We start from the raw sequence: 26563 nt of genomic DNA on the forward strand, positions 1-26563 counted from the left end.
GAAGGGTTTGGGATGTACAGACCTTTAAATCTCACCTAATCCAGTCTCTCTGACATGGGCAGGGACATCATGCAATCTTATTTCCTTCATTGTTACAAATAACCATCAGAGGTGATGTTAGTGCTGTATCATACACATATTTCTGAAAAATCATGCCTGGCAACTCATAATGAAAAAAAAATGTTTGAACCACACCCCTAAATTCCTGTTATGGACATGGAGAAATGCTTACAAGTATACAGTTACCACTGAGAATTTGTCCACCCTGTGGTAATGAGAAGAATCTCCTGTGCTCTGCCTGCCCCGCTGCTCCTCACCTGGTGGAGCTCCTTCCTGCTGTGATGTGATGCATTTTGCTGCCCCTATGAGCATCACAGATCTCTGACTCTGTTCATGAGAAGCAGCATTATGGATTTGGTGCTCTGGAGGGATGTGCTTTGGCAAGTGCCATGGAATTAACTGTCTGCTGATTGAATGAAGTGAAAGAAAAGATTTCACTGAAAGCCATAGCTTCAGCTGCATGGGAGCAGCCACCTGGACACGTCCCAAACCAGAGGGGACACCTGGAGACTTCCCCAGCCAGAGGGACACCTTGGAGGCCTGTCTGTCTTAGGGAATCACAGAGCATATAGCCTGAGAGTAGCTTCCAGGGGTGAAGACTACAAAAACCCATCCCTTTTCCTGCTGTTACCCACACAGGCCGTTCTTGTGTTTCCAGTTCATGAGCTTGATGAGTCTGAGCAGGCAGGAGGGGGAGGTTCCCAGTGGCCAACACACAGCACCTGCAGGAACTTCCCCTTGCCCTCCCCAGCCTGGCTGCTGCCTGGCTAAAAAGTGCCTTCTCACTCCTTATCCCTCAGTTAACTGCTGGGATGGGGGGAACAAAATACACCTCTCAGGCCCTGGCAGGAAGGGAGCAGCTGTCTGATCTCTGTCTCAAGAAGGATCTATTTTCAGCACGACTGAATCCTTTCTCCTCCATGGGAATGTGCACCTTGACGACACTGCATTGCTGTGCAGCACAGTCTGTATCCAGAGAAGGCTTCCAGACTGCCTCCTGCCATTTATCTCTGCTGTGCTTTGCTTCTGTGAAGTTCAGTGAAGTTCACCCTGAAGAGATGGAAATAGAATTGACAGAATATTAATGGTTCCCAGGAGACATTGCTTCTTCTTTTTTTTTTTTTTTTCCCCCCTGTTTTGAGGTGCTTGCACTTCTTTCAAAAGATTCCTTCCTGGGCAGATTTCTCCTTGCTGTGCCTGGATAAAGGACACATGGCAAAGTTTCCCCTGAATTAATTTTTTGAGATCTAGAGAGTGAAACTACTGTGAAATCTTAATCATCCATTTCAGATTAGAGACTACTTCTTTGTAAGAAACCACTATACCAGTGTCATATACCTTGGTGAAAGAGAAGAGCTGTATAAATTAAACTCAATCCAAAGCAGATGCTCAGTAGCTTAGACTGCTTTTCAGGGATGCTCATGACAGCTGACCAAACACTTCACTTTCCAGGAGCTTTATGGCATATACTACAACATGGAATGCTGGGTTATTTGCCCAACCTTTTTTTTGCACTTGCTCCTGTCTCCTCTTCCAGCCTTCACAAACGTAGTGTCTTTCCCCTGTAGATATTGACTGGGAGTTCATACACAACCTGTATTCACAATGCATGCTCTTACAGCTACCATTGCTTTAGCCCTAATTTCCTTCAAAAAGATACTCAAAAACAACAACTCAAAACACTGAAAGAGAAGTTCTTGTTTCCTGTGTTCTTATTTTGCTAATGCAAAAGAGGAAAAAAGGAAATGGGTACGAATTTAGAGGTTTCAAGTGAAAGTAGTGGATGTTTTAACTTTTTATCTTGTTTTTATAACTTAATCAGCAATACAGATAAACATGGCAGTAAGATTTGAGTCTCTGCGATTCTGCAATTGCTATTTAAGTATTTTCTGTGTTAAGGACAGTGTGCAGCTGAGTACTGGTGAGGCCAAACCCTGAGGTGAATCTGGGACCCAATGACACAAAGCAAGTGCAAAGCCCTGAACCTGGAGAGGAGCAAGCCCGGGCACCAGTAAAAGCTGGGTGCTGACCAGGTGAAAAACAGCTTTGCAAAAAAAGAACCTGGAGGTTCTGGGGGACAGCAAGTTGAACATGAGCCAACAATGGGTCCTTTGTGTGAAGAAAGTGAATGGTGTCTGCATTGGGAGCGCTGCAGCAGGCAGAGGGAGGTGATCCCTGCCCTTAATTCAGCACTGAGGCCACACGTGGAGTGATGTCCAGTGCTGAGCTCCCCAGTATAAGAGAGATACAGAGCTGCTGGAGAGGGTCCAGAAAAGGGCCAGTAATGTGAATGAGAGACTGGAGCATCTCATAAGGGAGGTTTGAAAGAGCAGAGACTGTTCAGCCTGGAGAAGAGAAAGATCAGGTGAATTGTATCCATGGATATAAATACCTGGAGGTGCACAGAGGATGCAACCAGGCCCTTTTTATTGTTGCTCAGTGATGAAACAAGAAGCAGTGGGCACAATCTGGCACACAGATTTTCCCCTGTGAAAATCTGGGAATACTTTTTTCCTGTAAGGGTTACTGAGCATGGGACAAGTTTCCCAGAGCTATTGTGAAATCTCCATCCTTGGAGATATTCAAAAGCCATCTGGATGAAAGAATCTCTTTCATTGCTGTGTTCTACTTCACAACCCTCTTCTGAGATTTGGACCATTTTCAAAAAAAGATTTTATGTTCTTCCACTGGGCTATGGGGACCTACTGACACTAAATTCAATCCCCAAATCACTGGTGAGTGTCAATACCTGGAGACACCTCAACTCACTGACTGCTTCCCGTTCAAACCAGACCCTCCCTCAGCTGCCTGCCCAGAGCTAGCTGGCTGTGTGCCTCACTCCTGCCTCTTGCACAGCTGGGGCCACATCCTGCACAGCCCAACAGCAAAAACCCAGAAGAGCTCTCTGAGTAGAATGGCTTTGTTGTTGGCCACTGGAAAGGCAACGTCCCCAAAGTCAGGTGATCTAGCCCAGAAGTCTCAGCTATAGATTCACAGAATCATGGCTCTAGGTGGGGTGGGGTGTGGGGATGTGCACTGCCTCACCAGGGCAGGGCCCGACCTGCCCTTCCCATATTTTTCCCATTTTTATTTTTCCCATATTTTTTCTCCTCAGAGTCATCAGCTGACATATCCTCATGAATACCAAAATGTCTGAGGACATCAATCTTTCCAGTCTCTCAACCTGGTTATAGGAAAAGTCCTGGCTAGCCAGGACTGATGATAAATGATGGAGAGTGGCTGGGCAAACTCTTCCCACAGGTCCCCCAGTGGCCTCAGGTGAATCCTGTCTGGCCTCACAGGTTTGGGAGCGTCTAAAATCAGCAAGTTGCTGACAAATTCCTCCTGAATTGCAGGGGATCCATTCTGCTCCTCTACCAGACTAACACCTTAAGGGGCTGGTTGCCCTGAGGATAACCACTCCTTCTGGTGATGACTGAGGCAAAGAAGGTGTTAAGTACCTCAGCCTAAGTCTGACAGGATTTAAATCAGCTCACATGACTGTGCTCTGTCCCTAAAACATGACCACCAGTAAATCCCCTTCCTTCCCCCCTCTCCATCAGCATTGTCCAGGCATGTCTTGCACCCCCAGTGCTTGTGGTGTTTTGGAGTGAGTGTGCAAGATATTTGTAATGAACTGGAAGTGCTTGACTGAGGATGTATCGGGTAGAAAGCATCTGGGACTGCATGCTGACATGATGTGTTTGTGCATACATCCAATTATTTGCATAGGTATTACTGAAAAGAGGCTTTTCCTACCATTTGTAAGTAGGTGTGCTGGTTTTACTTGGAAGGCATTTCAAATCAGATATTCTTCCTAGGGTTAAGGATAAGTTAAGTTGCCAGCAAAAGCAGGGATCATCTTGCTCACTGGCACTAACCTGCAGATCAGGAGTTTCAGCAGGTATAACCCATCACAGGGTGCACAAGAACAGTTTTTAGAGGATCTCCCACTTATTTCCAAGCTGAAGTGTGTGCAGAGAGGCACACAGGCACACTGTGTGCCCACTCTTCCTGATACCCCTAAAGCTGCCTCACATCTGTCAGAGCCATCAACTTAAAAAGCCCAGGTAGAGCCCAGCCTCTCCCTGCTGCAGTGTTTAGCTGACCACCCTGCTGTGCCTGTCACCCTCCTCACCTCTTCTACATCTGCACTTCTGCTTTCAGGGTTAAACCAACAAAACTGCCAAATACTGGTTTTAATAACACTAATGTATCTTTTAACATTCTGTTTTATCTATTGTACAGCTGGGGAAGCTGCAGCACAGACATACCAAGCAATCCATCCCAGGTCGTGCAGTGAGTCGGTGGGAAAGGCAGCAATAAAAACCATAAGTCCTGAATCCAAGTTCTTTAAGTGCTTTGACTAGTCCAGATTCCCTCCTTAACACCCTTGGAAGATTGTTTATAGAAGATGTATTCATATAGCCACTAAGACATCAAAATTTTCTAATTATATCTAGTCATGTCAAATGACAATTATGCCCTTAGTTCAGTTTGCCAGACAATGCTTCACCAAAGAGGGTTTGCCAAAATATTTTTGACCGAAGAAAGAGGAGGCATCTGCAGCATCTGCAGGCGAGATCATATAAAATGTCCCTGCAACACGTCTGCCCTGGCTCCACAGAAAGCTCCAAGGTAAGGGATGGGGTCTGCAGGCTGCCAGGAAGGGGATGGCAGCCTAATGTGCCACCACATTCCTGCTGCCTCTGGTGCTCCTGTGCAGGAGGGAACTCCATTACAAATCAGTTTTCAAGGCACCTGCATGTTTTCACTCTTGATTTTTGCTCAGCAGCAATTTGGGAACTGTCATTTCTGTTTTACAGCACTGACCAGCTGCCAGCTCACAAGCCACACATCTGGTGTCACGAGAGGTAAGAAGCTGATTTACTAATTTATAGGGACAGAGACAGATCCTTTTGGGTGGGGTGTCAGGAAGGTTCACTGGTTCACCCTATATGCAAACCTGGTGGGATTGCAGTAAAAAGTGGTGAGGGTGCCCAAGGCTGTGTTTGAAGCCTCTGAGTCCTGATGAAAGAGCAGAAAATCTCCTTGGGGACATTCTTCACTTCTGCTTAACTGACCTTACATAAATCAAGGAGTGCTGCCTTCCCATCTTTGCTACGGCAGGAGGAGAATGGGACCAGATAAGCAGAGCAGGGAAAAATGCAAAATCCTGTATTCTGCTTGAGATGATATTAATTATTAAATCATCTGAACATACAAACCTTCTAACCACCTTTGTAGAGTGCCAGAATTGTCAGCTTTCTTAGATATCCATTTTCTTACTCCAGACAAAAATTTTATTTATTACCTAGAGAATAAAGAGGGAATAAATTTTACTAAAATACCTAGAGGATTTTCAAGTGCAGTTGGCTAAATTTAGATACCCTAGATGTTTAATAAATCAAGACTTTTGAGAATTCTTGTGTTCCTAGATTTTTTTCAGTAAGTATTTATTTGAGATCTTAATAAAGCCTTGGAAATTCCAATTTCAATGACTGAATTTTATTTCACCTAAGTCAGAATTTTGGGGCTGAAATTATTTAAGTATAGTAGTGAAGGGTGACAAATGCATAGAGCAAATTAATTTAGGCAGAATAATATAAGGTCATAAAGCTTTCACTCTTTTTTTTTTTCCAGTGGAGAGCCTTATTAGCAAAGTTTATTAATTACCCTATCATTAAATAGGTAAATGTCTCACAGATTCATTGTTTTCCAAGACTGCAGGTCACCTATACTACAGTACAGTTTTTCAGTAGTTTTATTTCACTCTTCATCCTTTTTACAATTTCTTCTATTTCCATTCCTAATAGCGATGTCATAGTGAAACTTGTTCAACAAATTCACTCTTGTTTTTCAGGCATAGTATTCTTAAAGCACCAAATCCACAGTTCTGAAAAGGTCATCAATGAATGTTTAAAGACCTAGACTGCACCCATGAAAACCTCCTATTTTGACATAAAATTAAGTTTCTAGTTATCTCATGTTTAAGTACACTGAGTATGAAGAGACACTAAGGCAGAGGATGAAATTTTCCCAAATCTTAAAGAATAAATAATCAGTACCATTTTTTTTTCTCCTCAGAGTCACCTGCTGACATACCCTCAGTAAAGTGCCGACATGGCCTCTGGAGATGCTGAGATGGCCATCTTTGGGGAGGCAGCTCCTTACCTCCGAAAATCGGAGAAGGAGAGAATTGCAGCCCAGAACAAACCTTTTGATGCCAAGTCATCGGTCTTTGTGGCTCATCCCAAAGAATCCTTTGTGAAAGGGACAATCACGAGCAGGGAATCAGGCAAAGTCACTGTCAAGACTGAAGGGGGAGAGGTGAGTCAAAAACAAGGCTCAAGAACAACATTTGATCTCCACTTTGAGCTTTTAGGTGACACGTGTGGATCTTTCTGTTTCCTTGGCAGACCCTGACTGTGAAGGAAGACCAAGTCTTCTCCATGAACCCTCCCAAGTATGACAAAATCGAGGACATGGCCATGATGACCCACCTGCACGAACCCGCTGTGCTGTACAACCTCAAAGAGCGTTACGCAGCCTGGATGATCTACGTAAGTGGCAGCAGCAGCTTCCCCTGGGCAGCCTCAGGAGCTGCTGGGCCAGGCTCAGGGGAAGCCAAGGTGCTGTGTCCCTTCCTTGCAGACCTACTCGGGTCTCTTCTGCGTCACCGTCAACCCCTACAAGTGGCTGCCGGTGTACAACCCCGAGGTGGTGTTGGCCTACCGAGGCAAGAAGCGCCAGGAGGCCCCTCCACACATCTTCTCCATCTCTGACAACGCCTATCAGTTCATGCTGACTGGTGAGTGTTTGATGTCCCTCAGAGCGAACTAATCAAAAAAGCCCTGCTGATCTCACTGGAGCATGTGAGAAGCCACCTGGAGCCACCAAGAAGCATGACTGTGAACTTGGTCAATTTATGTAGCAAACAATTTCAAGTGAAACTGACCTAGAGCATTCATGAACTCATCATGGTGAATTATTTGTTCTTTATTGTACAATATTCTACACTCTCCTACTGCAGAAATAGTACTTGGCTCAGTTTTCTACATTTTTTTCACTGATAGAAAAAGTTATTTTTTCTTGTATTTTGAACTTGGGTAGGTACTTTGGTTTCATTTCTTGAGGAAAATTATGTGAAAGGCAAGTGATACACACCTTGTCTCAGGTCCAGATGCCTCTGACTGTTCCATATATCTATTTCATCTTATGCTTAATACTACTAGGACATAGAAGGGAATTGGGTAGTCTTGGACTTTTTGAAGAATCCCCATCTTCGGTTTGAAGTTTTACTTCTCATTCAGCTTAGCATTACCCAGGTCAGCTGCTAACACATCTCCCATTGTTCTGCTTTCACAGATCGGGAGAACCAGTCCATCCTGATCACGTAGGTACCCCCCCTGCATGGGTCCCTGGGGGCTGCCCGGTGCCAGGGCACCTCCTGCCTGACCACGCACCCTCTGCTTCTCTCTTGGCTTTGGCAGCGGAGAATCCGGGGCCGGGAAGACTGTGAACACAAAGCGTGTCATCCAGTACTTTGCAACAATTGCAGCCAGTGGGGACAAGAAAAAGGAGGAGAAATCAGGCAAAATGCAGGTGAGTGAGGAAGGGCTGACTGAGTGCTTGGACTGTCACTGCCCTGTCAACCAAACACAGTCACTGAATAATGATGTCCCTGCAGGGAACGCTTGAGGATCAAATCATCAGCGCCAACCCACTGCTGGAGGCCTTTGGAAACGCCAAGACCGTGAGGAACGACAACTCCTCACGCTTTGTGAGTTCTTGCTTTGCATAAAATCTTTCCCCTCATGGCAACACACTTGATGCCTGAGCAGTTCTTCATGGAAAGGAGATGTCAGCAGAACACATCCAGGCTGACCTGCTGCTGCTTCTGCTTAACAGGGCAAATTCATCAGAATCCACTTTGGTGCCACAGGCAAACTGGCTTCTGCTGACATTGAAACATGTAAGAGAGTCTCCTGGAATGCTCCCATCCCTTCCCAAATTCCCATCTCCATGTACGTTCCCACAAGTGCCTAACTCTTTCTACCATCCTTGCCAGATTTGCTGGAGAAGTCCAGAGTCACTTTCCAGCTCAAGGCAGAAAGGAGCTACCACATCTTTTATCAGATCATGTCCAACAAGAAGCCGGAGCTCATTGGTAGGAGACATCCCTGAGCTTTTGAGAGGAAAATCTCTGAGCATAATTCAACTATTTTACAAGATTAATTAAATTTAACCCACGAACACATTTGTTTTCAGAAATGCTCCTCATCACCACCAACCCATTTGACTTCCCTTTTGTGAGTCAAGGTGAGATCACTGTCCCCAGCATTGATGACAAGGAGGAGTTGATGGCAACAGATGTGAGTAATGTACAGAACAGGTCAAGAGGCACAGGTCATACATCAGATAACATGCAAATATTTCACTTTGTTCATTGTATTACCAGAGTGCCATTGACATCCTGGGCTTCACTGCTGATGAAAAGACAGCCATCTATAAGCTGACAGGGGCTGTCATGCACTATGGGAACCTGAAATTCAAGCAGAAACCAAGAGAGGAGCAGGCAGAGCCTGAAGGCACAGAAGGTATTACCAAACTCAATAATCAACCCTCTGTAAGCCACTACATATGTGGAAGACAGCAAAAGTTTTTCACTGTTTCTGTGTTCCACTCTAACTATTTAGTGGTTTTGATCACCTAAACGTAGATCAGTACCTGACTGTTGTCACTGCAGCTCCTGAGCTGCATGCGTACTTCACACATTCAAAAAAGCAAGCTTCAGTTTTCAGTTTTGTGCCGGGAGATTTTTGAAAACATCATTACTTACTCCGTGCTGCAGTGAAAAATTTCAAACAGAAATTTTTTTAGAAATGCTCAATATGCATAATGGCAAGTGTGATGTTACAAAGATTCCCTCTACGAGAGTCTATCAAAAGTTTTCAGAGAACAGAAATCTGAACCATTCAGCCTTTAGGAAATGCTCTAGGATTCAAAGCCTACTGGACATAAAATTCTTCCTTTTTCCTCTGGCTTTTCAGTTGCTGACAAGGCTGCCTACCTGATGGGTCTGAACTCAGCTGACATGCTCAAGGCCCTCTGCTACCCCCGAGTCAAGGTGGGGAATGAATACGTGACCAAAGGCCAAACAGCACAGCAGGTAAGAAACATGTAGTAACCTGTAACCATGTGGAGAATGAATATCCTTTTGATTCTCCTCTGCCTCGTATTGTAACTCCAGGTATATTTTTTCCCCTTTAGGTGCACAATGCTGTAGGTGCCTTGGCAAAGGCACTTTATGAGAGAATGTTCCTGTGGATGGTTGTTCGCATCAATGAACAGCTGGACACGAAGCAGCCCAGGCAGTACTTCATTGGTGTCCTGGACATTGCTGGCTTTGAGATCTTTGATGTAAGTAAGATTTGGTAAGAGCTATTTGGAAGTGACAACTGAATGTTATGATCAATTTGAGAGACATTTTTAAAGAGAGAATAATATCATTACATGATTATTCCTATTTGTCTTTTTTTAAGTAAAAAAAAAGACCTTTCAAAGGACTTGTGCTATTTCAAGGTGTGCAAAATCAAAGGTACAAAATGGTCCAATCAAAAAGTTCATTGTTTATATGATCAGGTCCAAGAGAGCATAAAACCATGTAATCATGATAGTCCTAAGCTTGGGTTTTTTTCTCCCTGTAACTTGGTCTCATTTTAAACAGGATGTATAATTTATCTTTAAATTTTGTCAATGAAAAAAATTTCCTTGTGGACAATTAATTTGATCCTTTTCTCTTTTTCATAATGTCATAAAACAGACTGAAGAAATGCTTGGGAAAGCAAATTAACTGCATTCCTTAATTTTAAAAAATGACGTCTTCCAATTATTCCTGCATCTTCAAGTATGTGTCTTTCTTATTTTATTTCCAGTTTAACAGCTTTGAACAGCTGTGCATCAACTTCACCAATGAGAAACTGCAACAGTTCTTCAACCACCACATGTTTGTGCTGGAGCAGGAGGAGTACAAGAAGGAGGGGATTGAATGGACATTCATTGATTTTGGGATGGACCTGGCTGCCTGCATTGAGCTCATTGAGAAGGTATTCTTCCTCTTCAAATCAGTTACATGCATGGAATCTCTTTGTCTCATTTTCCAAAGGGATCTTCTATATTCATGATTCCTTTGTGCTGGGTAGCCAAGAGCTGGAAAAGCAGTCCAGATGTTTCTTCTTAGAGCTGAGTAGAGGGGAAGGATTAACTCCCTTGAGCTGTTAGCAGCACAGTGTAGCTGAGGATGAGTTGGTGGCTTTGCTGCAATGGTGTACTGGTGGCTCATGTTCAACTTGTCCAACACATCTGTATGTGCTCTGAGCTCCACTGAACAAGGAGGTAGTGCTCTGATTGTACAGAGCACGTTGTCAACCCAAACAAAATTAACTTCTATTTCTTTTATGAGTAATTTTGTGTTCAAAAATGTAAGTATCAGTGTGATCAATCCCACTTTCTAGAAGAAAATGGAATTAAATAATAATATTTTCTGATGTATATCTCAGTCTATGTTCCATTACTGTGCCTAGGTGAAGATAAATTACAATTGGTTTCTTGTGATTTCTCCCAGCCCATGGGCATTTTCTCCATCCTGGAAGAGGAGTGCATGTTCCCCAAGGCAACTGACACCTCTTTCAAGAACAAACTCTATGACCAGCACCTGGGCAAGTCCAGCAACTTCCAGAAGCCAAAACCTGCCAAAGGCAAGGCTGAGGCCCACTTCTCCCTGGTGCACTATGCTGGCACAGTGGATTACAACATCACTGGGTGGCTGGAGAAGAACAAGGACCCTCTGAATGAAACTGTCATTGGGCTGTACCAGAAATCATCTGTGAAGACCCTGGCTTTACTCTTTGCCAACTATGGTGGAGCAGATGCAGGTTGGTTCTTTGAATTCCATGTTTTCACTGATGTACAGCTTGCAAGAAGGAATCAAAAAAGGCCAACAAAAAAAAATCTAAAATCTGTTTTATTTTCAATTTAGCTGAGGCTAGTGGTGGTGGTGGCAAGAAGGGAGGCAAGAAGAAGGGTTCTTCCTTCCAGACTGTCTCAGCTCTTTTTCGGGTACAGTAAAGAATTCATTATTTCCTCCTAAGACAAGGAGTAAACCCACCAATTACTACAGCTAGTCTTGCTTTGGCTTGGTTCTGTTAAAAGATTCTGAATTTCTTGGGCCACATTCTGCTAGGAATAAATCCAATCAATCTACTCATACTTAATTTCACTGAATGCACAGTTTTCCTATTTGTTTAAGGCTGGAATTCATCTCAGCACACCCTAAAAGATAAATGTATAATTTAGACATTTAAAACTCAGCTTGTTGGTTTTTTCCCTTTTGCTTTCAGTAGGGAAAACACAAAGATTCTATGTAGTGTCCTCGATATGACCCAGCCTAAAAGCCTACTGCAGAATGCTCCACACTGCCTTATAGGGGTACTGCTTTATCTCTGTGGGTACATCCAATGGAAGATGGATATCCCTTCAAATGAAGACACTCCACTAGAATCGGTGAAACGTATTAAAATTGTATATTTAAGAGTACAGTCTTTCCTAAACATTACTCAGATTACTAAGATTTAGCAAATATCTGTGGAAAGTCAGAAGAACTGGTGCTGAGAGCTTGAGTTCAGGATTCTGCTATTTTTTATATAGTATCTCATTTCAGGGGACTTGATTCCTACAGCAAAAATGACATTTGCTAATATCAGCTTTTCTTAATGACTCTCCCAGGAGAATTTAAACAAGCTGATGACCAACCTGAGAAGCACCCACCCCCATTTTGTACGGTGCATCATTCCCAATGAAACTAAAACACCTGGTAAGAGACGTACATGTACATTGAAGGTTTTCAGTGTGGTGCAGCTCTTCCCCACTGTATTACAGAACATGGCATGTATTTGTGCTCTGCATTGCCAGGTGCCATGGAGCACGAGCTGGTGCTGCACCAACTGCGCTGTAACGGCGTGCTGGAAGGGATCAGGATCTGCAGGAAAGGATTTCCCAACAGAGTCCTGTATGCAGATTTTAAACAGAGGTCAGACTTCATTCTCTTACTGGATCACCTTGTCTATCTTAAATAACTTTTGAAATCTAACCTTTCCCTCCTGTGCCTAAAGCCTTCTTGAAAGTTTCAGTTTAACAAGTGCTGTTTCTTCTTAACAGTTCTTGAGACTCTTTCTTGCCATGTACCTGCCAGCTGGTCTCAACAATAGACCTCTGCATATTCTTAGAATCACTTAGGTTGGAAAAGATCCTTAATATTCTGGAGTTCAAAGCAAGTCCTTCCATTTTCTTCCTCAGATACAAAGTATTAAATGCCAGTGCTATCCCAGAGGGACAGTTCATTGACAGCAAGAAGGCTTGTGAGAAACTTCTTGGATCAATTGATATAGACCATACTCAATACAAATTTGGTCACACCAAGGTAAAAAGCTTGTTTGCTTCAAGTGCTACGTGGTTTTGGTTTGCATGGCTTGATACTGACACTCAGATACTCCAGCTAGCACATGAAATGATCCAATAGGGAGTAAGAAATATTGTAAAATAAAATCAACCAGATTCTTGATTACTCAACACTGAATAAACTGAAATTCATGGTATTAGGATGATTTAATTAGGATTAATCAAGTTCCTATTTAAAACAAAGTTGTAGAATAAAAGAATCACAAGTGAATAAAAATCAAAGAAAAATGTCTGGGTATTATAGTTCCTCAACTGCAAGTAACCAGAAACTTATAAAAGAGTGTCTGCCACTACATATATTCTTTGTGGGTTTTGCTTTTAACTTCCATAGTGTATGTCATGGGGGGCAGGCTACTGACGCTGCATCTGTTTTCTTGTTCTTACCTAAGGTATTCTTCAAAGCTGGTCTGGTGGGCCTTTTGGAAGAGATGAGGGATGAGAAGCTGGCAGAGCTCATCACCCGCACCCAGGCCAGGTGCAGGGGCTTCCTGGCAAGGGTGGAGTACCAGAGAATGGTGGAAAGAAGGTAGACTTATCTTTAGATCAGGTTCACTGTACTTCGCTTATTGTGTCATCACGGTGTAAATATTGAATATTAATTCCACTTACCTTTCAGGGAGTCCATCTACTGCATCCAGTACAACATTCGTGCATTCATGAATGTCAAACACTGGCCATGGATGAAGCTGTTCTTCAAGATCAAGCCTTTGCTGAAGAGTGCAGAGTCTGAGAAGGAAATGGCAAACATGAAACAAGAGTTTGAGAAAACCAAGGAGGAGCTTGCAAAGTCTGAGGCAAAGAGGAAGGAGCTGGAGGAGAAAATGGTGAAACTTGTGCAGGAGAAAAATGACCTGCAGCTCCAGGTTCAGTCTGTGAGTACCACCAGTAGGCATTACCCTAATTCTACCATGACTATCAGGTTGCTATTTGCAAGTATATTTTCAAACTACTTAGAAACTTTGATTTAGTTCAGCTCAACTATAATTCTTTCAGTAGTGCTCTAAAAGGTATCTGTAGTCAAAATATTACTCAGGTGACACTTTTCTACAGTGTACGCTGAGATATTCTTATATCTTATTCTTATCATGCACTTTGATCCTATGTTTGATATTATGAGATAGTATTGGACTCTATACCCTGCAAAAATACATAAATACTCATATCTTCAGGTAGATTGAAAAGGAAATTTCTTGGTTTTACCTTTTAAACCTGGCTGTTTCAAAACTAACAGTATAAAAATAAATTCTATATTATATGTCATTCTGTTGGAACATGAATCAAATTTTAAACTACAAAACTCCTATCCAAGACCTTGCACTATGACAATTAAGTATCTCAATAGTTCCAGAAAAAGCATACCCCTTAAAATGGTGTCTCCCTACCAGGAAGCTGATGCTTTGGCTGATGCTGAGGAAAGGTGTGACCAGCTCATCAAAACCAAAATCCAGCTGGAAGCCAAAGTCAAGGAGGTGACTGAAAGGGCTGAGGATGAAGAGGAAATTAATGCTGAGCTGACAGCCAAGAAGAGGAAGCTGGAGGATGAATGCTCAGAGCTGAAGAAAGATATCGATGACCTTGAGCTAACACTGGCCAAGGTGGAGAAGGAAAAACACGCCACCGAAAACAAGGTATGAGGTAGAACCTGTCACTCACATTCAGGAAAAACTTGTCTTGTTAGAAAGTTTTAAGCACCATTTTCTGTCTGTGCTTGCTCCTTTCTTCTCAAAGGTGAAAAACCTGACTGAGGAGATGGCAGCTTTGGATGAGACCATTGTGAAGCTGACAAAGGAGAAGAAAGCCCTCCAAGAGGCCCATCAGCAGACCCTGGATGACCTGCAGGCAGAGGAAGACAAAGTCAATACTCTGACCAAAGCCAAAATCAAGCTGGAACAGCAAGTGGATGATGTAAGCACACAGACATAGAGCAGGAACAGGACAGGTATGGAGTCCAGCCTGGCTGGCAGAGCCCTGATGGTCTTGTTGTGTTTAGCTGGAAGGGTCCCTGGAGCAAGAGAAGAAACTGCGCATGGACCTGGAGAGAGCAAAGAGGAAACTGGAAGGAGACCTGAAGCTGGCCCAGGACAGCATCATGGATTTGGAGAATGATAAGCAGCAGCTGGATGAGAAACTGAAGAAGTAAGTGTGGCTCTGGGGCTCGTGAGTGCTGGGCTGCAGCATTTGTCTTTTTTCTTGGAGCTCTAACACGGTTCACTTGGCCCAAAGGAAAGATTTTGAAATCAGCCAGATCCAGAGCAAGATCGAGGATGAGCAACTTCTAGGCATACAATTTCAGAAGAAGATCAAGGAGCTGCAGGCAAGTGTCTGTTCCTCCCCCTGCCTTGCTCAGGCTCAGCTCAGGCAGGAGGAGGGCACGGCTGTGAAGGGTCCCTGCTGTTCTGCAGGCCCGCATTGAGGAGCTGGAGGAGGAAATTGAGGCAGAGCGAACCTCTCGCGCTAAAGCAGAGAAGCATCGCTCTGACCTGTCCAGGGAGCTGGAGGAGATCAGCGAGCGCCTGGAAGAAGCAGGAGGGGCCACAGCAGCTCAGGTGGAGATGAACAAGAAGCGTGAGGCCGAGTTCCAGAAGATGCGCCGTGACCTGGAAGAGGCCACGCTGCAGCACGAAGCCACGGCTGCCGCCCTGCGCAAGAAGCACGCGGACAGCACAGCTGAGCTGGGCGAGCAGATCGACAACCTGCAACGCGTGAAGCAGAAGCTGGAGAAGGAGAAGAGTGAGCTGAAGATGGAGATTGACGACTTGGCCAGTAACGTAGAGTCTGTGTCTAAAGCCAAGGTAAATAATTATTTTTATTAGGAATTTGATAGCAATGTCGTATTTTTTCTTTATTCTTATATGACTTAATTTTTATCAGGTTGTATTATAAATGGTTTCTCCAAATCTCATGTGTAGAACTGTGGGTGAATATAGAGTCCCAAGATGTCAACTGCATCTTCTAGACATATTTTCCTGCTAAAATAAGGCAGGATCAAGGTATTTACTCTTTTTTTTATGTGCAATTGATATCTAGGCCAACCTGGAGAAGATGTGCCGCACTCTGGAAGACCAGCTGAGCGAGTATAAATCAAAGGAGGAGCAGAATCAGCGCATGATTAGCGATCTTAGTGCTCAAAGAGCTCGTCTGCAGACAGAATCTGGTACAGCCCTTCCATCTGTAATTTTGAAATGGGAGAAATGCATAAATTGCTCTCTTGGCTCTTTAAATTCTGTCTCAATTATAAACTTTTTCAGGTGAATATGGACGCCAGGTGGAAGAAAAAGATGCTTTAATTTCTCAGCTGTCCAGAGGGAAACAGGCTTTCACACAGCAGATTGAAGAACTGAAGCGGCAGCTAGATGAAGAAATAAAGGTGAAGATACTCATATTACATATGAAATAAATATTTGACATCATATTGTTTTTTGTGAAATTTTCAGGGCTTCAAAAGGTTATCTAATTAAAAGTTCAAACCTTCCCCTTAGATGATGCAATCCAGGCCCTTGCATTGCAGGACTCTCATGTTTTTATGAGGCAGTCACTTAACCACTCTCTCTTTAGGATGTATATCAGTGTAGAAGTAACAGTGAGAGAAATTTCCCAGGAAATACCTACTCCTTATCATCATATTTTTACCCCCAGGCCAAGAGTGCCCTGGCCCATGCCCTGCAGTCTGCTCGCCACGACTGTGACTTGCTCCGGGAGCAATATGAGGAGGAGCAGGAGGCCAAGGGGGAGCTGCAGCGAGCCCTGTCCAAGGCCAACAGCGAAGTGGCCCAGTGGAGAACCAAATACGAGACGGACGCGATTCAGCGCACGGAGGAGCTCGAGGAGGCCAAGTACGTGAGCTTTGCATGGAAGGTTGGCATATGAAAATAAGAGAAATTTAAAGACACCACTGAGATTTTCAAAGGCAAAAGCCTAGTAGAAAGTTGAGGAGTTATATGAAACTGAAAAACACAAGGAAAACATGTTATGTGACAAAGAATGCAGGAGAAAGGACATGTGTGGAATTTTGCAAAGTGCAGAGGGATATCAAGACTGCAGAGAAGCTGTGGCTACCCTATCCATGGAAGTGTTCAAGGCCAGGCTGGACAAAGCTTGTAGCAACTTGGTCTAGTGAAGGGTGTCCCTGATCATGGCATGGAATTAGATTTTTCTTGTTCTCTCCAACGCAACACAAACCATTATGTTGACTGTATGATTCTATGAAGACTTTGGGGAAATGAAATAGGAAAAAGATACTGGTAGGGGTAGGCTCTGAACGCATGCATTAGGACCAAATACTAAGAATCTCAGTGTCCTGGTGAGTATGATAATCAACATGCACCAACATATCCAGTTAAGAGCTGTGCTTACCACTTCCCAGGAAGAAGTTGGCCCAGCGCCTGCAGGATGCAGAGGAACATGTTGAGGCTGTCAATGCCAAATGTGCCTCCCTGGAAAAGACAAAGCAGAGGCTGCAGAATGAAGTGGAGGACCTGATGATTGATGTGGAGAGATCCAATGCTGCCTGTGCTGCTCTGGATAAGAAGCAGAAGAACTTTGACAAGGTCTTTTGGCCTCCAGCACCAGCCCTCCTGGCCAGAGCAGGGCCCCGTGATGGCCACAGCCCTACTCACCCCCCGTTTCTCTTCAGATCCTGGCAGAATGGAAGCAGAAGTATGAGGAAACGCAGGCTGAGCTGGAGGCCTCGCAGAAGGAGTCGCGCTCTCTCAGCACGGAGCTGTTCAAGATGAAGAATGCCTATGAGGAGTCCTTGGACCACCTGGAAACAATGAAGCGAGAGAACAAGAACTTGCAGCGTAAGTCCCTGGCCCTCTCCTCTCACTGGCCTTTCTCACAAGCTTGTCTATCTGCCACACTTCACAGCTCTGGGCCTGCAAGGATAAGATCGTGCTTGGCACCTTGCTGCACCAGAACCTTTCAGCATTCATCTCTCCGCCTGACCATGGTGCTTTCCTCCCTTCCTTGCAGAGGAGATTTCTGACCTCACGGAGCAGATCGCTGAGCAAGGAAAGGCAATTCACGAGCTGGAGAAAGTGAAGAAACAGATTGAGCAGGAGAAATCTGACATCCAGGCTGCTCTGGAGGAAGCTGAGGTACATGACCATAATCACTGGTGTCTGCAGTAAAGAAATGAGGAAATAGGGCTAACAAGGCCTGGGTTGTCCTCTCTTCTGGCTGGGGAGTGCAGATAGCTGAGATATCTGCAGGGATATTTTCTCTCATTCCCTAAAAAAAGGTGAAGGTTTATTGATGTTATCAATGTTTGTGTCCACTCCTCCAGGCCTCCCTGGAACATGAGGAGGGGAAGATCTTGCACCTGCAGCTTGAGCTCAATCAGGTGAAAGCTGAGATTGACAGGAAGATAGCAGAGAAAGATGAGGAAATTGATCAGATGAAGAGAAACCACCTGCGAGTTGTGGAGTCCTTGCAGAGCAGCTTGGATGCTGAGATCAGGAGCAGGAATGAAGCCCTGAGGCTGAAGAAGAAGATGGAGGGAGACCTGAATGAAATGGAGATTCAGCTGAGCCATGCCAACCGTGTGGCTGCAGAGGCACAAAAGAACCTGAGAAATACACAGGGAGTGCTCAAGGTCCGTTCAGCAAAGAAATAGAAAGAGAAAAATGAGATCCCTGACATTTTTTGCCATTCGAGTGCAATCTTACACATGGTAATTTCTTTTCCCTTTCTTTTCAGGACACCCAGATCCATCTGGATGATGCTCTCAGGACACAGGAGGACCTGAAGGAGCAGGTGGCCATGGTGGAACGCAGAGCAAACCTGCTGCAGGCTGAAATTGAGGAGCTTCGGGCAGCCCTGGAGCAGACGGAGCGGTCGAGGAAATTAGCTGAGCAGGAGCTTCTGGATGCCAATGAACGTGTGCAGCTCCTCCACACTCAGGTCAGGGCAGGGAACAAAGAGCTGTGTAGACACTGGCCAAACAAAAAGGGATGGAATTTACCAGAGGACCATCAGTACTAGAAAGGCCTTACTTCTGCTGCCCCCAAGGAGAGGCATGTTTTGCATCAGTTCCCCAAGCCCATGCCTGACATAGTATGAACAACCATTGTAACAATAATTCCACAATAGGAGGTGGAAGATGGAAGGAAAAGTCTTTGTTCAGGCAGAAGGTTTATTATGGCAGGTTTTAGAATTCAACTCTTGCCATGTCCTTCCCATTGCACAGAACACCAGCCTGATCAACACCAAGAAGAAGCTGGAAACAGACATTTCCCAGATCCAGAGTGAAATGGAGGATACCATCCAGGAAGCCCGCAATGCTGAGGAGAAGGCCAAGAAGGCCATCACAGATGTGAGTTGGGTGCTCCTGGCATTGATGATGATGAATGTACTCTCCCTAAAATATCTCCAGTCCAAAAATGGCTTTGACCTTTTGCTCTGATCAGGCGGCCATGATGGCAGAAGAGCTGAAGAAGGAGCAGGACACCAGTGCCCACCTGGAGAGGATGAAGAAGAATCTGGACCAGACAGTGAAGGACCTGCAGCACCGTCTGGATGAGGCCGAGCAGCTGGCACTGAAGGGAGGGAAGAAGCAGATCCAGAAGCTGGAGGCCAGGGTGTGTAGGGCTGGGGCTGTGCCTGAGTGAGCGTGTCCCTCCTTGGAGAGACATTGCCAGGGCAGCTGCAGGGATGGGCTTGTCCTTGCAGGTGCGGGAGCTGGAAGGGGAGGTTGATGCTGAGCAGAAGCGCAGCGCTGAAGCCGTGAAGGGTGTGCGCAAGTACGAGCGGAGGGTGAAGGAACTCACCTACCAGGTAAGGCAGGAGCTCTCCTGCTCTCACTGGGCTTTCTCACAGTGAGTCACACTCTGCCCACACCATTCCCAAGGGCAATTGCTAATCTCACGTGATGCAGAACCAAGAATTGACTCTCTATTCTGTTTACCAACTGCTTTAGTCTGAGGAAGACAGGAAGAATATTCTCAGGCTGCAGGATCTGGTGGACAAGCTGCAAATGAAAGTGAAATCCTACAAGAGACAATCTGAGGAGGCCGTAAGTATCTCTCTGAGTGTTTGGCAAGAACGACTTTCCCAGAGGGTTGTTTGGCCATTGAGTAGACAGATATAAGAAATTTAGAAGATGCCAATGGAGATGATCATCAAGTTCACATGCTTTCAAATTCTTTGAAAGGCTCACAAAATAGACTCGCCTTTGAGAATGAAAACAATGAGCCCTTAAGAAGACTTCTGAGAAGGGCAAATACACGTAGCATTTTTTGCATTAGAACCACAAAGCAACATGTAAAGATTTTTATGAATGATACCAGCAGTACAATATATAAAGAAATTGTGGAAATAGCTAATTTTTAGAATTTTTGATAGCAGAGAGGGAAGGTGTTAGAAGTCCCACCCCAAACCAATTTGCATTCCGCTTTTAGAATATTGCAAGGAGCCTTTGCTTGTTTCTGGGCATGCAGCATTCAGGGATGGACTAAGGATCCTACTGCCCCTGAATTTATGATTGTCTGGGCACAGCTTCTTCATTGTGGAAACCGTCCAGCACAGAGCAGGGCTTCTGGGTCAGTTAAGGGAATATGTGAGAATGACCCTGAGATCTCATCAATCTCACTGTGAGACTTTGTACAAGCAGTTGTGGGTGGAGTTTGGAGGTTTGTGATTTTGCCCAGGCTGTGGCCTGGGAGGAATAAAAACCCCAAACTTCTCATTACTGACTCCTTCTCCCCCCCAGGAGCAGCTGTCCAATGTCAACCTGTCCAAGTTCCGCAAGATCCAGCACGAGCTGGAGGAGGCCGAGGAGCGGGCTGACATTGCAGAGTCACAGGTCAACAAGCTCCGAGCCAAGAGCCGCGAGTTCCACAGGAGGATAGAAGAGGAAGAGTGAGGATGTCATGAGACAGCAAAGTGACCTGAGGGCTGCACAAAATGTGAACCTCTCAGTCACTTTTCTTCTGCCATGAGCCTTTGTACCCACCCCAGTGTCTAGTGAATAAAGAATGTAGTAGATTCCTCTGCATACACACTATGGCCAGTGGTTTTGTTCTTATTTGGGTTTTGTTCTTCTTTGGGTTTTGTCTTTCTTGGGCAATTGCACTGCAGAAGAAGTTTCCTTATTTGTCCTGTCTGGGACAAGGGAGAAGCTGGTACCAGTGCTGGACTGAGGAACTGCAAACTTAGAGGGTGGCCACTGCCGTAGAGACTCCTGAAAAGTCCAGCCTGTGCTCTCTCCTGTCTCCAGCAGCTCTTTGTCCAGCTCCTACCTTCACATCCTCCTAATGCTTCTCCCATTGTCCTTTCAGCACAGCTTCTTTCCCATGTGAGAGTCAAGAGAGGGTGATCCTTTTGCTTTTTCCTTTTCCTACTCTTGTTTTCGATGCTGGCCCACAAAAACCCTAAACACCAGTTTAGGTTTTGTTGGTCAACAATCTCATCACTAAAGGGAAGTTGAAACTTATCACTCTGATATTTGTTTGTTACACCCATGACAGCAATATGCCAAGGGCTCTCACTTTACCTGGCTCCCACGTGCAGCCTCACCAGCTCTTGCTGGGAAGTCCAGCCTGATTCCAGTGTCACTAACAAGCATTGATGAGCAGAACCTGTTAGTGTTGCCTGTGGAGAGAAATGAGACATGGTTCTTTAGGAGCAGATCTCAGCTTTCAATCCCAGACCTTCAGAAAGCCACCCAAGGCCTTGCAGAGATGCTAGACTAGTACTTCATTCTCATGACACTGTACAACTTTTCCCAGGGGCTCCTTAGCAGACTCCTAACCTTGTTCCCCTTGTTTCCCCCTCCTCATCCCCTGCATTCTTTCTCCTTGTCTCACAGTGTGCATTGTTCTGTCAATACAGCCAGGGCCTCCTGGCATGAACTTTTGCCTGCCCAAGCCCACCCAGAAGCTGGCTGCTCCGCTTGGGAGCAGTCCCACCTGAGGGCATCTCCAAAGCTTCAGGTAGGTCTAGGTAGAATCTAGATGGCACATAAAATCTGTGAGTGTCTCTGTTGGCTGTAATGGCTGGTGCAAGCATTAACTTCAGAGAGTCAGGGACAGGTGCACACCCTGAGGCAGGACCTGCCCTGAGCACAGCTGGGCACTGCTGATGGCACTGAGGGCTGGCCCTGCCCCCCAGCAAACTCACAGCTCCCTCTGCCCTCACCTCCTGCACTCCAAGGCCACACCAAACTGCCCCTCAGCCTTCACAAGAGCCATTGCTGGAGGAGGGGACGAGGCTGAAAGGAGCTTTGGAGGAGGCCCATGGCAGGAGGACGAGCCCAGCACGTGTCTCCTTTCAAGCTCAATGTCAAAAGCCCAAAATAGCCCCACCCTCCCAAGGCTCCTGTGCGGGGTCGTGCCTGTTTGTGGGGATGATCTGCTTCCACTAATAGCGCCTGAAGACATTCCTGGGCGGGTAGGCTGCCTTCTATGTGGCACTGCAACGTGCTGCCCTGGAGGAGCTGGCCATGTGTGCTGTGTCCCAAGGCAGCAGCTGCTATTCTTACCCCAGAGAGACTCAGTGCAGCACAGCTCCATTGCCAGCTGAAAGGTTAAACACCAGAATGGGGCCCAGCACCGTGGCCCTGGCCATTCCCTGCTGGGATGTGCTGGCCCATGGGCAGCACAGCAGCTGTTCAGGTACTTCCAGCAGTCAGCCAGGGCTCCTTGTGGTGGATGGGACTTTGCCTCTCTCATTTTGACCGGCAAATGGGAAAGACAGGCTGGGCTGTAGGTCTCAAAGTGCAGCATTTTACAGCTGCCATCCTGGATTCCCTGTCTGGGTGAGGATGAAGACAGAGGCAGGGCTTGCTCTGAGGTCCAGCAGGGCTGCAGGACTTTGCTCAGGCTCTGCCTTCCCAGCCCTCATGAAGGCTGTAGGGCTGTACACCAGAGGTCCAAGTGTCCTGGGACTGTTGCAGCATACACCACAGTTGAGATTGCCACGATACACAGAGTATCATCAAACAATTTCAGATAGCTTCAACTCACACAAAGTAACATCATCCACTTCAGAAGGCTTTAAACATCTGCTCTTCTTATTCTTTAGCCCAACAATACCCTTTATTGTTCATGCATTGCATCTGTATGCCTTCTGTTCCCTTGGGTGGTTGCTCAGCACACCTGGGCACTCCATAGCTCATTGCTGTCAGTGCTGCTCACCTGCTTTTCACAGCTGCACCCACTGGGAATGAGGCTGGGCCACAGCCCCATCCCAGTGACCCCAAACTGTGCCACACACAGCCCAGTGACCCCAAACTGTGCCACACACAGCCCCATCCCAATGACCCCAAACTGTGCCACACACAGCCCAGTGACCCCAAACTGTGCCACACACAGCCCCATCCCAGTGACCCCAAACTGTGCCACACACAGCCCAGTGACCCCAAACTGTGCCACAGCCCCATCCCAGTGACCCCAAACTGTGCCACACACAGCCCCATCCCAGTGACCCCAAACTGAGCCACACACAGCCCTACTGCCAATGACTCCCAACTGTGCCACACACAGCCCCATCCCAGTGACCCCAAATTGTGCCACACACAGCCCAGTGACCCCAAACTGTGCCACACACAGCCCCATCCCAATGACCCCAAACTGTGCCACACACAGCCCCATCCCAATTCCCACAAACTGTGCCACACACAGCCCCAACCCCAATCACCACAAACTCCTTGCCGACATGGGAGTATCAGGGCTGCAGCAGAAGCCCTGGCCAGGCTGTTTGCTCTGACATGATGCTTATGGCGACTCAGCCCTGCCTGCACCTTGACTCCCCTGGCCCTCTGGGGAGCTCAGGAAAGCCGTGTCCCAGCCAGGTACAGTCACCATGGGCAACGAGAGGACACTGAGCCCAGGACATCAGCTGGGATGTGCCTTGTCCCTCAGGCCTTGGCTGTTGCTCTGACAGCACAGGTCACATCAGCTTTCTCCTCAGCTTGGGCCTTGTCACCTGACACTGAAGTTCCTTTAGGGATCCTTGGCAGGTAGCCAACAGCATTATTCCTGGTGAGAGGAGCAGGGGGTGCCAGTTCCAGGGCCCCATCAGGCTCCTGTCAGTCACAGGGAGCTCCTGGGCAGCAGCTGACCAGGCCCTCTGCTCCAGCACCCAGTGCCAGGGGATGGCAGCCTGGAGCCATCGAGGGGACCCTGCTCTGGGCCCTGCTCCTCTGCAGACCAGCAGGGAGATCTCACTTTCTATGGGTTGGCCTTGCTCAGTAGAGGATCACAGTAACATGGCCTATGTTCAGGGAACACTTTATGAGTTCAGCAAATGAACATTTGAGAAATTAATCAGTTAAAATTCTGCCATGAGCTGTTAAGTACTTAGACATGGCATTCTGCTCAGGGATTCCATAAATGCAAATTACTGGAGGTAGGAGAGTTCTGTAAGAAGTGTCATTCTATGCTGATGATTCTTCCTGAGCATCACTTTCAAAGACAGGAAGTTGGGCTACATGAACCTTTGATCTCACAAGGACATCTTATTTTAGGTTATGACAAAGTGTCCTGCAGGGGTTAATACCATGCTCCTTCATTGTTTCCTTTTCCTTCCCCTTCCTTCCTGCTCTCATAGTTACTTGCTGATTCAATTACCTCTTCCTGCCTGCCAGGTTGCCCACCCCACTCACCTGCTGTGTAATTAGAGCTCCTCAGCTGCTTGGCAGGGAATAGAAAGGGCATCCTGAGCATCACCTCCCTGGATGGGGTCTCCTGCCCAGACCTCTTCCTGTGATGTGTCTGTGGAGACAGGAGGAGTGTGAATCGCTGCACACGAGTGGCATGTTCTTGAAACTACCCATCCTCTAATCCCAGATTTGCCTCTCATGTTCAGTTATTCAATTTATTTGCCTCTCATGTTCAGCTTAAACTCACTCCAAGACTTCCAAGAATACCACTCTGTGGGAACATACTTGGAAACAAATTTATAATTAAAGTTCCCCCTAGGACAGGTGCATTCACATTATTTGACATGTAGTGGAGGTAAATCACATTTAGATCTACAGAAATTAATTTCTGACTGGAGCAGAAGGGACAGCAAGGCCACCACAGCCCCTCCATGGCCAGCCTGTGACATTCAGCTTATCTTCACAGGTTGTCACATTTAGACACAGAAATTTTTAACATTTCTTCACATTTGCCATGGTAAAGAATGGGTGGTATATTCTTTACCTGCAGCTTTTAAGTCTTTCCAGTTTTGGTCCTCAGTAGTTCTTCCTGAGAAATCATTTATTGCTTCCAACAATTGCCTCAGCCTATTCCTTCAGCCACATTTATTAGAAATGTTAGTTCAATGGCAAATTTTCTAACCAGATGTCACATCAAAATCACAGACTGTGCATGTTCTGCTCACAACACTGAGCATGTTTCAACATAACATTGAAAGCATGAACCTTAATGGAGCGACACTGAATTGAAAGCCAACCTTTTAATATGGAAAATGTGCTCTTACCCTCTCCAGGGCTCAGTGTCCAGTCATATCCCAGCAGAAGTACGGGGGTGAGCAGTGCTGCTACAGAGCAGTGCTCTGACATTTCTGCTTGCCTTCTGCTAACATTCCTGGAAGCTCTCATTTTACACAGAGGGCAGCAAAAAGCTGCTGCAGCAGGGGCTGAGCATTCCCTTGTCAGACTGTACATGACAGGCTACAGAGAAAACTGACCTCTCTAGGCAAGCCCTACCTTAATGACAGCAGGGCCAGCAGCAAACAAAAAACCCTGCAAGGATTTGAGATCCCTTTTTTTTTGGCAGTGGGGGGAAATAATGAGCAAGTAATTCAGGCTCCTTCCTACACCACTGCTCTTTCTAGAAGAGTTGTAAGTATAGTTACAACTACTTTGATTTTTGTATCTGCCACTGTCACTACCTCAGTCTCTCTGCTGTTTTGAGGTGATGGTGATGTGTTTTTTACCTCAAGAGTGCTGTATGTTAATGCCCTGATTCTAGAATTCAAGTGTTGCCATTTATTTTGGAGGGATAGTATTCCACTATGTATGATTTACAGAGTCTCTCAAGGAAAAACATTAGACTAGAAAGTGATATTCTAGCAGCTAGGTCTCACATTGCCATAAATGTTTTTTAAGGCAGAATCAAGCACTGAACAAAATATTTCTTTTTCTTTTCATAGAATGCTGATACTAAATACTCATTTCCCAATAGAAGTGAATTTAGGCAATCTATACTGAAACAATATCCTTTTTTTGAAAGATTACTGCAAATCCTAGCTGATAACTAAGGGGAGGATTTGGCAATGACTGCCACTCAGTATTCTGGACATAATGCCAAACAGTTTAGCAGACACAGGGAAAATAAAAGAGATGAAGGTGGTGTGCCAGTAACCTAAAGAGACTGCAGAAATAAAAGCAGGGGAAAAAAATCCTCCTGCTGCCCTGTAGTCTCCAAAATGTGATGGAGTCATGAGGTCTCCATTTGGGTTGGAAAAGACCTCTAAAATCATTATGTTTAACCATTATCCCAGCACTGCCAAGTGCACTATTAAACCAGGTCCCCACACATCCTTTAAATCTCTCCAGGGATGGGGAGGACAGCCACTGTTCCAGGGCTTGACAACCCTTTCAGAGAAGAAGGAGGTGGACTTCCCTAAACATGATATCACCACTCCCTGGAGGAGGACCCAGCCAAGCCAACCACCTGCCCTCTCCATGGCACCCTAAGCTCTGCCCAGTTGTAAAGAGAATTTTTTTAATCAGGAAGGAAACACCATGGTAATTTTATTTCACTCTGCAACAGAATTGGTCAAGTTACAAGAGAAAATAGACAATCACCCCAAAGAAAATGAATTGGAGAATGTTTTGATAATTTCGCTAATGGGGGAAATGAAATAAAGTTTTACAAGGAGGAAGCACAGGGTGAAGAGCCTTGGTGTCTTACCCAGAGAGTAGCTTGTTGTGTGAGAAATTTGGAGCTGTTGGAGGGGGAGAATGTGTCTCTATGCCCATTCAAAAATATGCTAAAATTTCCAGGAAGTGTGAGATGCAGTGGGCTTCCAACCA

General features: G+C 45.7%; 1 protein-coding gene and 1 long non-coding RNA gene across 2 annotated transcripts; one reads left to right on the plus strand and one right to left on the minus strand.

The window, feature by feature from the left end:
• LOC132336705 (uncharacterized) lies at positions 1-25108 on the minus strand. The gene is made up of 9 exons (XR_009488927.1): positions 25003-25108; positions 24182-24290; positions 21071-21168; positions 17196-17341; positions 16933-17012; positions 13189-13305; positions 6278-6376; positions 5289-5374; positions 1-1110 (listed from the first exon to the last, which is right to left on the minus strand). It is a non-coding gene; the product is annotated as an uncharacterized LOC132336705 (long non-coding RNA).
• Positions 4875-20576, plus strand: LOC132336693 (myosin heavy chain, skeletal muscle, adult-like). The gene is made up of 39 exons (XM_059864465.1): positions 4875-4934; positions 6148-6390; positions 6480-6623; positions 6715-6871; positions 7429-7456; positions 7554-7665; positions 7751-7843; positions 7972-8035; positions 8132-8230; positions 8332-8435; positions 8522-8660; positions 9114-9232; positions 9334-9483; positions 9999-10169; positions 10688-10997; positions 11102-11181; positions 11848-11935; positions 12034-12151; positions 12418-12541; positions 12969-13105; positions 13196-13451; positions 13965-14207; positions 14308-14484; positions 14570-14715; positions 14803-14893; positions 14982-15371; positions 15607-15733; positions 15828-15946; positions 16216-16412; positions 16943-17126; positions 17213-17378; positions 17551-17675; positions 17864-18172; positions 18277-18480; positions 18767-18892; positions 18987-19157; positions 19249-19353; positions 19496-19591; positions 20288-20576. The coding sequence occupies exons 2-39, from the start codon at positions 6184-6186 to the stop codon at positions 20438-20440; spliced, it is 5829 nt and encodes a 1942-aa protein (XP_059720448.1). The 5' UTR covers positions 4875-4934; positions 6148-6183; the 3' UTR covers positions 20441-20576.
• Positions 25109-26563: the final 1455 nt, after the last annotated feature.

The sequence above is a fragment of the Haemorhous mexicanus genome, chromosome 20, assembly GCF_027477595.1.
Source record: "Haemorhous mexicanus isolate bHaeMex1 chromosome 20, bHaeMex1.pri, whole genome shotgun sequence".
Lineage (NCBI taxonomy): Eukaryota > Metazoa > Chordata > Aves > Passeriformes > Fringillidae > Haemorhous > Haemorhous mexicanus.